The sequence below is a fragment of the Astyanax mexicanus genome, chromosome 8 (genome assembly GCF_023375975.1).
Source record: "Astyanax mexicanus isolate ESR-SI-001 chromosome 8, AstMex3_surface, whole genome shotgun sequence".
Lineage (NCBI taxonomy): Eukaryota > Metazoa > Chordata > Actinopteri > Characiformes > Acestrorhamphidae > Astyanax > Astyanax mexicanus.
The window spans coordinates 53,410,248-53,424,965 of NC_064415.1; the positions used below are offsets into that span (position 1 = coordinate 53,410,248).

Below are 14,718 nucleotides of genomic sequence, written 5' to 3' on the forward strand. Positions count from 1 at the left end.
ACAAACCACATTAAATAAATCTGAGATAAAATTGATTCGGTGGTTTGTGACACTGTAAGACACAGTTTTATCTATAAAAATCATCAGCAGTATAAATAACACCACATCCTTTCTACAATGAGGATCAGTTTGATCAGATCACGTTGTAGTTCTCTAATAAATTACAGACTACAATACATTTTTAAGTGATAATAGTAAGGGACAAGAGTGTCGCCATGTTTCCTACTGATTCAATTGGTCTCAAAAAAAGATTTCTCTCATGAAAACGGTTTATTTGGGTGAGTAAAGTCTTTCCATGTATTTATAGTAAGCTTTGATTTCCAATATTATTACTAGCCCCCGTTAATTTTGTGAGTATAGCATAAAAATGAACTTAAACCTGCCGTTTGTCAGCTCTCGCTTACGTCTCCCGTCAGTCTGGTCTCTGAAAAAGAAGAAGAAGCGTCTGAATGCATTGTGAGTCTATGCTGCCATCTAGAGCCTGAGCAACTGGGCAAAATGGTAAAATGAAAAGTGTTTTTTAGAGCTTTTGAGGAATGAACTCTCCACCATCGGCGTTAAACAGCAAAAACAACACAATCCAGGTTCTTTTTCAGGTTTTCAGTTTCATTATGACTCTTTAATGCCCCTATAATTTAAAATAAATATTTTTTTATAACAGTGTTACAATTTTTAAACACAATTTCATTATTTCAATATCACTCAAAACCAGCCTAAGGTCTTTACTAAGCCTTTTGGAGTTCTGTGCTTCATAACAGAAGACCAGAGTAATGTACAGTAATATGACATATATACTGTACAGCTCTGGGAAAAAAAAATACCAAACTGAAAACCGCTGGAAGAAAAAAATCAAGAAGAAAATGAATGATCGAAAGCCATCAAACCAAGCTGAACTGCTTGAATTTTTGCACCAGGAGTAAAGCAGCATAAAGTTACCCAAAAGCAGTGTGTAAGACTGGTGGAGGAGAACATGATGCCAAGATGTGTAAAAACTGTGATTAAAAAACAGGTTTATTCCACCAAATATTGATTTCTGAACTCTTAAAACTCTTTATGAATATGAACTGGTTTTCTGTACATTATTTGAAGTCTGAAAGATCTGCATCTTTTTTTTTTGTTGTTATTTGAGCCATTTCTCATTTTCTGCTAATAAATGCTCTAAATTACAATTTTTGTATTTGAAATTAGTGTGAAATGTTGTCTGTAGTTTAAAGAATAAAACAACAATGTTCTTTTTACTTTTCACTCAAACATGATGACTTATGATTCTGTTGTCAATTATACATATTTGTTTCCACTTGCATTAATGTTGAGGACTAATATAGGATGAATATATTGATTTAAATAGAAAGCAACACTCTGAATGCACTTGCTTGGGTTCTAGTTCTTTTATTTGTAAGTGCAGAACATTTAATTATATCATTCACACAATATATATCAACATATTATAAAATGTATACATGGACATGACCTCAGTCATATTTGCTGACATCAGTATTACTCATGTGTTTACCGTGCCTTTAATATAAATAAGAGGTTATGCTGACTTTGCTTAAATATATATATATATATATATATATATATATATATATATATATATATATATATATATATATATATATATATATATATATATATATATATATATATATGTTTTATTGCTCTTTAAAAGGATGCATTTCCACAGAAAGTGAACAATAATATTTTAATATAATTTATTGCAAATATCTCTGAGACAATACTGTATATCATCATCATAAAAAAAAAACATCAGCCTTTTGACTTCAATATGGAAATAAATAATAATGAATAAATATGCAGGTGTCTTCCAAAACTTTACATTAGACATGATAAATAAATATTGCTAAAAAAAAATAAGTAAGTAATTAATTAATGTCTTTTGGTAAGTACCTGCCAATTCTATATTGAAACAGAACATATTTCTTCATATTTAAATGGAGTTTTTGTTTAAGCAGAAGAGCTAGACTGTAGAGGCGCTGTCGTCGCGCTGTTCATCTTCAGGCCTTTCCTGTAGGAGAAAGCAGGATAGAAAGCAGTAGATCAATACTCTGGTGATTTTCATGTGAATAAATGTGTGATGATTAATTTAATACTCTTTATTTTAGATTTTTAGATTACCTATTGGTCTGGCACTTGTGAGAGTTTTTTATTTTTTCAATACCAATAAATAGCCAATTCATCTTAAAATCTTTAGAATATTCTTGAACATATCTCATATTCATCTACAGCTGAATGGTAATAAAAGGAATTGTATAAAAAATGGAACCTGTAGTTTTGTCTCAGAAGTGTCCTATTGTTTATTTCCTTATTTGATGAAACAATATCCAGACATATGTATATCGAATATTGCCTTTCAGTGAAAAAAATAAAGATATTAGTTTTGATCCATATCGCCCAGTCCTAGCTAGGAGTTTATTCAAACTAATTAGATGAATTAAATTACTGTTTTAATGCGATTTAAAAAATGGGATAATTAAAATCTTTACATTATACATGTATGTACATATTTACAAATCGTCGCTGTCCAATGAAAAACACTTATCTCCAAAACAGCAACTTTACAGGAGAGGGAAAAAACCTTGTAAACTTTCATTGGAAGTCAATGTAAAAACAGTTTATTTCAGGTAATTTTGAAGAGTTTCTATTGGTCCGTTCATCAAGAAATTTTGACACAGTGTAAAAGACAGTTTGTCTGTTCAAATTATGTAGTAAACTGAAAATCGATAAAAATGGAGATAAGTGTTTTTCATAGGACAGCGGCGAAATAGACAATTCTAAAATGAATCTCAATAGATAGATTTTAGCAAGAACTCTTTAATTCGGCAGTAATTTTCATATTTTACGCTTTTTCATAAACATATATATATATATATATATATATATATATATATATATATATATATATATATATATATATATATATATATATATATATATTTAAGGATTATCAAGATTTTTTTTTTTCTTTTTTTTTTTTACAATTTCGCCCAGCCCTATTTGTTTGTTTCGCTGTGTGATATGTAACTTACTCTGCAGCCTGGAGTTTCCCGAGCTCCATCACCTTCTCACGCACCCAGCTCTCTCTCCAGTGGCTGCACTTGGGACCCTCAGCTGTGAAAAAGCTGCAGAGAAAAAAGAGGAGAATTTTAGAAGATCTAATCAAAAGTGTGAGACCGGGGTTTTAATAGATTTTACAATATAATTAATTAATAACTTAAAAATACACATCTCTACTTTCCATGTAAACTTCTGGGTGGCTCACGAATAGCTTGTAAAAATTAAATACTTAAATACTTAAAATTAAAAAAATGAAAATAACTAATGCTCATCTGATTTTGCACTTGTTTTTTGTTTATATTGTAAAAAAAAAAAAGTTTTTAATTAACGTACTCTGAATGCCGAGATGTGCAGAGACGTGAAATATCTCATTTTGTGGCCTTATTTATTTTGTGCAGTTAATATTTAATATTTCATTTTATTGTAGTATCTTTTTATAGATGTAGTTGTCATGTTCCTTCTCGGTTTCCTTAAAAAAAATGATGGAAATGAATTACCTCGAATTATTTGAGTCGAATTAACTTATTAGAAATCACAGTGTAGGTGGACTAAATAGTGTGACACAGTAAACTGAAGTTCACATCAGCCATCGTTCCTCTCTTAAGGACACTTACATGACGGCTCTGACGCATGGAGGGCTTTTCCTCTGCAGCCGGAACCCCGTTATGGGTACGGTGATGTTCTCGGTGGAGACCTCCTTGCAGCACTCGTGTTGCTTTTGTTGTCCGTCTGAGAGAAACAGAGAGCAGAGGAACGTTGGGAATTTGTTAAATCAATCAATCAACCTTTATTTAAACTCAGAGTACATTGAGTGTGGCCCTCGGTTACAATGCAGCCGAGCAATTACGGATTGACAGCAAAAAATGTAATAAAAATGTAGATAGAATAAAATAAGTAATAAAAAACAGCATTTTAATAATTTTAAACATTTAAACAGGTAAAAATAATAATTTAAGAGTAGAAATCATAAAATCATAGTTTAAAAACGTAATAGAACTAATAAAAAAATCAACTACAGATGAATAAATAAAACTAAACAAATAAAAGAGAAAAATATGAATAAGCAATACCTAAAAATAATAATAAAAAAAGAAAGAAACTAAAAAATTTGATGCATTAAAATAATAAAAGACTGATCACAGAAAAAAAAAAACAAATGCTTTTACTCACTTGCCCCCATGATGGCGATGCAGAGAACAGCGGAGAAGACAGCGAGGCTGCACATGGTTTTCTGGCTCGGCTGCATGTTGAGTTTTGTAGTTTGCAGAGCGTTCTTCAGATCTGTTTCTGAGGCAGGGCTGGAGGTGCGAGTGGTCTGGCTGCTCGTCTAACCTGAACGTCCTCAAATACTCAAAAAAAGAGGAACTTTCTGAGCTGCCGGATGCTTTACCCCCACCGAGCTCCATTCTGAAGAAACGGATCTTCTGCTTGGATTTGTGCAGTCTCAGCTAAAACACAGCTACGGATGTCCAGTGATGAGGAAATGTTGTGGTTAATGACCAGAATAAAGAAAATCAGGCTGAGCTGCAGTGTGTAAAAAAAAAAAAAAGGGGGGGGGGGGGGGGGGTTTCCAGTAAATGAGAAAGTTAGTGAGAGTCATGTGTCATGTGTCCTCACTCTCCTGCTTCCGTTAGTGAGGATAATGAATCACGGATGGACTTCTCTTTCCAAATAATTTACCAAATGTGGAGATCTTCAAATCTGGACCTTGAGTCAAGTTTATAGTCTTAGATTTGGTTCTTATTGGAAGTTACAGAAGGATTACAAAATCCAGGACTAAAAGCTGTACTCAAAGTTCGGATTTGAATGTCTCTGCTCTAGAGAATGCAGACCTATTGCTCTAGAGAGAAATGCTGGGGTGCTTTATACAGCTCTAGCTATTGTTTTCCAGTATCTAACTTAATTCTACTAAATTCTTTACGATTCTAGTAATAGAGAGCTGAACTTCTGCACAGTTCAGTGCTGTTACTGCTCAAGAACACCTGTTTCAACTCACCTATCAAATGCTAGGTTTAGTATATCTGTATAAGCAGGAAAATCAGCATTTATATACATATATAGCTCTAAGAAAAATATAACCACTTCAAAATGTTCAAAATGCTCTTATTTTACTATTTATATATGTTTGAGTAAAATGAACATGTTTGTTTTATTCTATAAACTACAGGAAACATTTCTCCCCAATTCCAAAGAAAAATATTGTCATTTAGAGCATTTATTTGCAGAAAATTACAAATGGTCAAAAGTAACTCTTTTTTTTTCTGATTTTTAACCTTATGCCACTCCTGGCCCAAACATTTAAGCAGTTTAGCTTTGTTTGATGGCTTATGACCAACTGTCTTCATGAGTCATTCACAAAGACAAATCTGCCCGATTTCAGCCTTGATGAAGCATGCCCAGATCATCACTGATCCTCCACCTAATTTTATAGTGAATATTGGACACTGTGGCTTCCACATCCATCCAGATAAATGTGTTGGCAATTCAAATGCTCTAAATGTCAATATGTTTACCCATTTTGGGGGTTTCAATTCTTAATTATGGGGCTCAGACCAACCCAATCCCACGGTAACGTATTAAAACTAAATAAATCAGGCTTGTTAAAAATCATATTCAATTTAATTCATAAATATCTAATGTTCCTGTATTTAATGTACATGTTTCAAGTGATATTACAGTAGCAATTTAGAGTAATGGGAAGCCAAACCTAGGAAAAAATGTCTATATGGTTTTGCATAAACCAGAATTTGACTCTCCCACCATTGGGTGTCCAACTCCTTTAGACCACTGTCACTGTTTCAGATATACTCTGATACTTCAATTGTAACTATTTATCTCTTACCAAATATCTCAGATCTTCCCACATAATCACAATATTCATACTTTATTTAAAGAACCCAATGGACAATTTATCTTTGACTTTATTTTACAGAAGAAAAGACCCAATGGGGCACTTTGTCTCATTGTTGCCGTTTCTGCGGGCACTTAAGTGGTGCTTTTCCATCCATGGGCCAAAAAAAGGGGGAAAATGGACAGTTGCCCCCACTTGAGTCTACCAGTGGTGGTTCACTTACCACAACAGTCAAGATCAAACCCAACTAAATCTCTGAGGATAAAATAAGACAGACTTCTTCACTAGACCACAAAATACAGTGATGATTAGCACTACATTACCATAGATTAATGTGTAGTTTCAATATTTTATGGCCAAATTCTTCATAACAAGCATAAAAAAGATCACTAGTAGTTTGTCTTAATTGCTACCTAGCTAGCTAACTTTCCTGTTCCACCTTAAATGGTGCAACAGAAGGCAGGGGCTGTATCATTTAAGGCGGAACTGAAAAATAAAATAAAGTAAAGGCTAATCAAAGCTAATTTCAACTTCCCATCACAGAGAAATTAGGAAATAGACAATAATAATTAATTTCTGCACTATCTCCCCCTTTTTGAATACATACAATAAAATAAGCCCTAAAGTTAACTAGTTAACCAGCAGCAGCAGCAGCAGCAGGTTGCTGAACTTTAGCGAACCTAACGTCATATCAGGTGCTTGAAAGGTTTCCCAGGTCTTAGGGGGAAAATTTCACCCATTCCACTCAAAAACAAGGGGTAGGGGTAAGTGGTAGGGGCTAGGGGCGAAGTGGGATTTTGGCCCAAATCTATCAATAATGATCAATAAATCATTCAAACTGTTTGCAGAGCTTTTTTCGAAGTATTGTGCATCAAAATGTTACATAACTGTGTATATCAATTTCTAAAATATGAGATAGAATATAAAAAATGAAAAAAAATTGAGAAATCATATTTAATGCTCCTCATTCTAATTTATAAATTATATTTTACCGATTTCTTTCAGCTTTATGTTTACCTCCATAGATTTTACTTTTTGATATTACATTTAACCCTTGTGTGGTGTTCATATTGTTGTTACTCGTTTACTTTGTTACTTGTATTTAATTCAGCAAAATGAAGCAATTTTATATTAAAATGCTTTACACATGCTTGCTTCACCTAAATTGCAAACAATATAAACACAGCTTACATGGTTAATATTTGCCCTTTACCTTTCTTATGTTACATTTCTTTTAAAAAGTGCTACTCTTTTTTTTATTAGTTTTTTAATAAAATGTAAAAGAAAAAGAATTAAACTCAAGATATGAGTAGAAAATTTGTTTAGTTTCAAATTTACAAATGAAGCAATGTTTATTAGCCCTTGGCCAAACATACTGTATGTAATATAAATGTGTGTGTGTGTGTGGGGGGGGGGGGGGTGTATAGTGTGTGTTTATCGAAAATGTGTTTTGATATATGTTTTTCGCGAAAAATGAGCCAATGCCAATGAGTTTGAGTTAGAAAAAATATTTTTTTTTAGTATCATTTGATGAAAAATGAAAACGGGTCCCACAGACCCGAACACCACACAAGGGTTAAATGTACCACTGATGAAGTAACACTAATATATACCCCTCTATAAATACTCTTCAGTATAAATTATAAATGCATGTCAAGTTTGGAACAGATAACACCACTCAGAATGCATTCACTTGGGGTAAAATATATATATGATTTTTATTTAAGTGTAGAAAGTCTTTGTTTGCATAATTTACAAATCAGCATTTTTCTTCTGTAATGAGACAAAAACATCACCTATATAATAAATATAAATGAATAAATATGCAGGTTCCTCTTAAACTATAAATAAATAAATACTGCAAAAAAAAACGTATTAGAAGGAAACCTGTTGGATGTTGTTATATGCTATAGATAATGTATACTGTATTTAGAAATATATATATATAGTTTGTGTTTAGGCAGAAGAAGTAGACTGAGGCACCGTCGTCGTGCTGTTCATCTTCTGGCCTTTCCTGTAAGAGAAGAAAGCAGGATAGAGAGCAGAAGATCAGTGCAGTGCTGGTTTTAATATGAAGAAATGTGTGGTGATTAACGATTAATGATTAATGATTCATTTAATCCTCTTTATTTGTTTGTGTTACTGTATCAGATGTAACTTACTCTGCAGCCTGAAGTTTCCCGAGCTCCATCACCTTCTCACGCACCCAGCTCTCTCTCCAGTGGCTGCACTTGGGACCCTCAGCTGTGAAAAAGCTGCAGAGAAAAAAGAGGAGAATTTTAGAAGATCTAGAGACCAGGTATCTTGTAGATTTTACAATATTATTTAAGAGCACTCCTTCATTCCTTAGTTGGAGAAGGAAAAAATATATATAGTATAATTTGTATTAATTAATAAGTAGTTAATTTTTAATTACTAACACTGATTCTCAACTGGTGGGTCGGGAAAAGTAAAAAAAAAAAAAAACAAAAGAAAAAAAGTATATATATATATATATATATATATATATATATATATATATATATATATATATATATATATATATATATAATAAGACAATAACATCACCTATATCTGTAAATCCATCAGTCTTTTAACTTGGACATGTAAATACATATAAATGAATAAATATGCACATATATAAATATTGCCAAAGTGAAAATAGGCAAGTAATTCTTAATAATTTATTCATGAGGAAACCTTTTAATATTTATATAGATATTGTTAGCTGTAAAATCTATGCATTAAAAAAAAAACTAAAAAAAAAAAAAACTCTGAATGCAGAGAAGTGAAATATTACATTTTCTGGCCTTATTTGTTTTATTTTATTTATTTTATTTATTTTTGTCTTTTATATATGTAGCTGTCATGTTCCTCCTCAGTTTTTTTTTATTAAATTCACTCTGCATGCATATGTATGTTAAAATAGGTTTTTGAAGGCTATTTTTTTTTAAATATAAATTCTAAACTAAAATCCTTCTAAACTTTAAATGGAAATCAATGAAAAAAATAATTTATTTCAGGTCACTTTAAAGTATTTCTATTGGTCCTTTCATCAAGACATTTTGGCATAGTGTAGGGGACAGTTTGTCTGTTCAAATTATGCAGTAAACTGAAAAGCGCCAAAAATGGAGATATTTGTTTTTCATTGGACAATGATGATCTAGGGTTAAGGAAGGTGATGACTAAAGCTTTTCGGGAAACTGGGAACACTAGCATTTTGCAATTGTTTCTCTTCTACAAACCTTCTCTTAAAGGTTCCTCAGTGCACTTTAAAGGGGTTCCTCTGTAATTAAATTGAAGAACCCTCTAGAACATCTAGAATCCCCTTGTTTTTATACCAATTATTATTGAAATTTGAGTTCAGTCTTGACTAAAATTAATTATATCTAACTCAGACTCTCCTGCATTGTTTCAGGCTATGTTTCAGATATTTTACAGATCTTTGCCTTTAAGAACTAGAATTTAATGTAAGATAAGTTTTAGGTAACATCATCCAATCCCACACACAAAAAAAAAGAGTTTTGTTTACAGTGTAGGTGGACTAAATAGTGTGACACAGTAAACTGAAGTTCACATCAGCCATCGTTCCTCTCTTAAGGACACTTACATGACGGCTCTGACGCATGGAGGGTTTTTCCTCTGCAGCTGGAACCCCGTTATGGGTACGGTGATGTTCTTGGTGGAGACCTCCTTGCAGCACTCGTGTTGCTTTTGTTGTCCGTCTGAGAGAAACAGAGAGCAGAGGAATGTTGGGAATTTGTTCAAATTCAATGCATTAGAACAATAAAAAACTGATCACAGAATAAAATAAAGGCTTTTACTCACTTGCCCCCATGATGGCGATGCAGAGAACAGCGGAGAAGACAGCGAGGCTGCACGTGGTTTTCTGGCTCGGCTGCATGTTGAGTTTTGTAGTTTGCAGAGCGTTCTTCAGATCTGTTTCTGAGGCAGGGCTGGAGGTGCGAGTGGTCTGGCTGCTCGTCTAACCTGAACGTCCTCAAATACTCAAAAAAAGAGGAACTTTCTGAGCTGCCGGATGCTTTACCCCCACCGAGCTCCATTCTGAAGAAACGGATCTTCTGCTTGGATTTGTGCAGTCTCAGCTAAAACTGGTTAATGACCAGAATAAAGAAAATCAGGCTGAGCTGCAGCATGAAAAAAAGGGGGGCTTTTCCAGGAAAAGAGAAAGTCAGAGAGTGAGCATCATGTGCAGTGTGTCAGTCTCCTGTTTCCGCTGCCGCTCCGAATCATGGACTTGATTTCGTAAAGATTTAATGCTCATTCTCAATAGAGTATTCATCACATTTGCTTTGATATATAGTTGATCGCAAGCAGTATAAATCCATTCCATTCCTGCATTTAATGCATGCAACACATTAAAATAAAAAAAAGTAGAGATGAAGAATAGGCTTTTCCAATTTCTGTGAATTTAATCACTACCGAACACCCTGTGCAAGGCACGTCACGATGCTCATTGCTGCCTTACACCCCATTAGTGGTCAATTTTTATGCCTTGCACCCTTGCCGTTAAAATAGCGTAGGAGTTTATGAATATATCTATGCTGTGGTCCGTGTTGGTCTGGAAGTGAGTTGTGTTTAGGTAAATTTCTGGTGTGTTGCACCACTGACTGATTAAAACCTTGACAACAGTCAACAGTCAGCCGTCCACTTCTATCTTAGCCATGCTGAAGCACCGTGCGAGTTGTGTGTGCTTAACACTTATACACCCCCACTCCTTACACACACATATCACGTATGGAAGCAAATCCATTGAAAACACAGCTTTTGTGCATTTAAAAACATAGCTTTTGTGCATTTCGAGCTGTGCATAGCACACCTAAGACACACCGACACGCCCTAAATCAAGCTGCATGATGCAGAATAGATCACTAAAATAATGCCTGTGGTCATGAAAACAGCATATTTTCTGTCCATCTCAGATGCCTCTTATCCTCGAAAAGTCAATGCCACTTCTGGACATGGTTACCTTAAGGCTGTTTTTTTGGACAGGCCATTTGTGAATGAAACTTTGTAGTGCTTGACAAAAAATTGTCAAATTAATCCCTTGCCCATGTGTGTCACGTTCTTGTCCGTTTTTTTTTTTTTTTTTGCGTCTTTCTGATCTGTTCCTTTGTTTATTTACCTTCCTCTGCATGTGCCTTGTGTTTAGTTCCACCCCTTATTGGTGCCTGTTGAGTTCAAACTTTGAATGATTTATGGACCTGCTTAGTTTGTGTCGCATTGGATTTTGGTGATGGTGATCATGGTGGTCATCCAGTTTGGTCCCTCTGGAGAAGCTGGTTGAGGTATGGTTGATCAGGCTTTTAGACCAGCTAAACCATCAAACTAGAAGAAAAACATACCCAATACTGGCCAAAAGCTTGAGCTTTTTGACCATGTTGTTTGTTTCTCAAATCTTGTATTATCTGTTTATTACAAGTATATTAAAATGTACAGTATTTGAGATGCAAATAAATCAAAAGAAAATGCTTCTTCCCATTATTATTTAAATATAAGCTTTAAACACACATACAATTTTATTTAGTTGTCTTTCATGTAAAAATACTCCTACAAGATAAATCGAAGATGTTTTCTCTGCCCGTTTCCAGAGATGACACCAAATCACGCCAGGCTCGAGTGGCTCACATCGTGGACAGAAGGTCACGTTGCAGGGAGTGTTGCGGGTGGAGCTTCCTCTACCAGAAGGCAGCGTCAGGACAGCAGAAACAGGAAGGATGCAGGATTCAGTGCAGTTTCAAACAAGCCTCATACACTGCTTTGCGTCAGCCCTTCTGCTGTCCAGGTACCAAACGCATGGAGAAATTGCAACAGAGCATGTAGTGCTCAATTCATCTGCCCAGAAAAATTCTACAAAACTCTAGAGACAAAATATAGGACCAAAAATATTATTGTGATCTATAGATAGTGATAGTCAACTGCCCTGCACCGAGCGAATTAGGGCGTGTCAGTGTGTCTTTGCTATCGTAACGCTGGGAAAAGTACGCCTTGTAGAAATTCTCTTAATTAATCATGGGTGTGTTTTTTGGGTGTGATCTGAAATAAACCAATCAGTGAGTCACTTGCCTTTCCATTTAAGAGCCAGGTGTGCTCTGACTTTGGTGAATTGCTATGTTAACGGCCCAGCGATTCTACACATCTCATAAAAAATTGACTTGTGCTTTCACGCTGTGAACTGTGAACGTTATTCAATTCTGTGTTCTGTCTATTGTTGATGTAAAATTTTAGTAGATTGTGCACTGCTGCATGTCCTTGTGTGTCTATGGTTCTTGTGTAGCTAAGAAAGGAATGGATGTCCAAAGGTTGACTGTTGTCAGGGTTCAAATCGATCAGTGAAGCATCTGCGTTTTCCATCAACAAGATAGCAACACACCAGAAATTTATCTGAACACAACTCACTTCCAGATCACCACGGCCATTGGCATTACAGGTAGGAAGCTCGTGATTGGTTGGAAAATCGAGTGATATAGCATTAGAGACTCCTAGTAGAACTTGATGCTTGCTTGATGCTTTCAGACAATTTTTTTATTATTTTTATTTAGCACTGTGTCTAAACCCCGCTGATTACATAACAGTGTTGTACTCTCTCATTATATTCCAATGTTCTGATTGGAAAAAAGGAAAGTTTTATTTTACTCAGATTTTATGAATATCATAGTGTTTTTACAGTATGTTTTTTTAATGTCTTTAAAGAGTTGCAATATATTGTGACATATTGAATCGCAACCCCTGTATCATGATACGTATTGATAGTTCTACTTGTCAGTACTCAACCCTATGGGCCAAAGCTTCTCATTGGTTATTCCCCATGGGAAATCATTGAACTCATGCAATGAAAACACAAAAAATAAAAATCACAAAATAAGCTGATCGTTATTGATTTTTTAAAAGATTTTTTTTGTAGCTATCAGAGTTCTGAGTATTGAGTGGCCTTGCAAACAGCATGCTATGCTACCCAATATAATAGCTGTAACGTCCATTGATAACACTAATATCAAAATGAGTGTTATTTTATTATATTAAAAGGAATATACCAATAATCTACTTTATTCCATTTTTCTTAGTACAGAAGTCACAGTTTAGGGAAGAGAAACAGTGAAAAAAACAGAGCAACATTTCTAGAGTGATTCAGAACTCTTGTTCAAGTTTAGAGAAGCAAAAGTATGTAAAGAGTTATCTTTTTAATCTTTTAGGAACTTACATCATCACATCCTTTCCATGGTGGTTTACTGGATGCTTGCAAAGTCATATATTTAAAAATAAGTGGTATTTAATTAATACTTAAAATATTTCGCATTTGTGAACATGCTTTTAAACTTAAGAAATGTCTTTTAAAATAGTTTTTAAAATGTTATTATTGGACGTTTTCAAATGCTGCTGATGTAGCATTGCTGAGTAGCATCACAGCGCTAACGCTCAGAAGCGCAGCAACTCGGTTCCGATACATCAGCTCACAGATGCAGTCTTGTGCTGATCGACATCACCCTAAGAGTGACGAGGGGAAAGAGCACCATCTACTGTACCCACCCAGAGAGAGAGCAATACCAATTGTGCTCTCTCAGGGCTCCGGCAGCTGATGGCGAGCTGCATGACCGGGATTCAAGCCAGCCACATGATGCCATCTTTACCACTTTAAGTCTGTTTGATAAAGTTTTGCACTTGTTAACAATCTGAAGCAGATCAGGTTGTAGTTGAAAACCTTCCTAAAGTCTCCAACCACAGTTTCCATCTTTCATTCATAAAAATAGCAGTCCGTTTTTCACATCCCCTTTCCACACTGTTGATGAATGAATGAATGAAGGACTTTATGGAAGTGCAAACTGACATTTCAGCATTATTTTATCATGTGAGGCTTGAAAAAAAAACACATACTGCTCAACTTTAACAGGAATGATTACTCACTCGCCATTTAAATAAACTTAAATCAATATACAGGTTAATAAATGTGTGTATTAGCCAAAGCAACGTGAACAAATACATATGCACACACTTATAAAAACAAATTTATAAATTTAATCAAGATATTCATAAAAAAAATCTACCATGAGCTCATATGCATATGCATAAGACTTAAAATAAAATAATAATAAAAAAAAATGTTATGCTATGATCAGGAGATCGCTGGTTTGAATCCCAGTCATGCAGCTGGCCATCAGCTGCTGGAGCCCCGAGAGAGCACGACTGGCCTTGCTCTCTCTTAGCCAAAGCAACGTGAACAAAATTTCAATACTTTTGCATCCTTTTTTAACATACTCAAATGAGCAACAAATACAGTCAACCATCAAACATAAAAATCATACACTTGTAATTTTAACAGTCTATCCTATAACAAGTATATAAATATGAACACTCATAAATATACATTTATAAATTGAATAAAAATGTATAGATTTGTGCAATCAATCATGCATTAACCTAAGTCTAGGTGGCATTATTGCGCAAATTATTATTCAGATCAGTTCGTCTGATTAGAAGATATTAAAGTACTTTAACTTTAGTGGACAGGCAGCAGCAGTTCTTTATATTTAGCTTTATTTTATATAAAGAGAGTTAACAAGCTTTAGAGCGAATTTATTCCAGGGGGAAAAAGAGAAGGGTGTCGTTGAAACTATAGGTAATTTCAGCTGTCCAATCAAATATCTTGATACTTATGTATTGAAATCTAAGTCCTAAATCAAGTCCCAAATCTGGACACTCTAGTTCTGAGTCAGATTCAAAGAGAAGATTCAAAGAGTTTATTGTCATATGTACAGTACAGAAACAGGTTT

At 34.3% G+C, this 14,718-nt stretch overlaps 1 protein-coding gene across 3 annotated transcripts; it reads right to left on the reverse strand.

The window, feature by feature from the left end:
- Nucleotides 1–1,686: 1,686 nt before the first annotated feature.
- Nucleotides 1,687–9,938, reverse strand: ccl34a.3 (chemokine (C-C motif) ligand 34a, duplicate 3). 3 transcript variants are annotated; one of them, XM_049482016.1, is made up of 4 exons: nucleotides 9,758–9,938; nucleotides 3,693–3,807; nucleotides 3,051–3,143; nucleotides 1,687–2,029 (listed from the first exon to the last, which is right to left on the reverse strand). In XM_049482016.1, the coding sequence occupies exons 1-4, from the start codon at nucleotides 9,831–9,833 to the stop codon at nucleotides 1,969–1,971; spliced, it is 345 nt and encodes a 114-aa protein (XP_049337973.1). In that variant the 5' UTR covers nucleotides 9,834–9,938; the 3' UTR covers nucleotides 1,687–1,968. The 3 variants fall into 3 exon arrangements, with proteins under 3 accessions (XP_049337973.1, XP_049337972.1, XP_007241142.3); XM_049482015.1 differs by lacking the exon at nucleotides 9,758–9,938 and adding an exon at nucleotides 4,249–4,424; XM_007241080.4 differs by lacking the exons at nucleotides 1,687–2,029; nucleotides 3,051–3,143; nucleotides 3,693–3,807 and adding exons at nucleotides 7,858–7,943; nucleotides 8,092–8,184; nucleotides 9,540–9,654 and having other exon boundaries at nucleotides 9,758–9,934.
- Nucleotides 9,939–14,718: the final 4,780 nt, after the last annotated feature.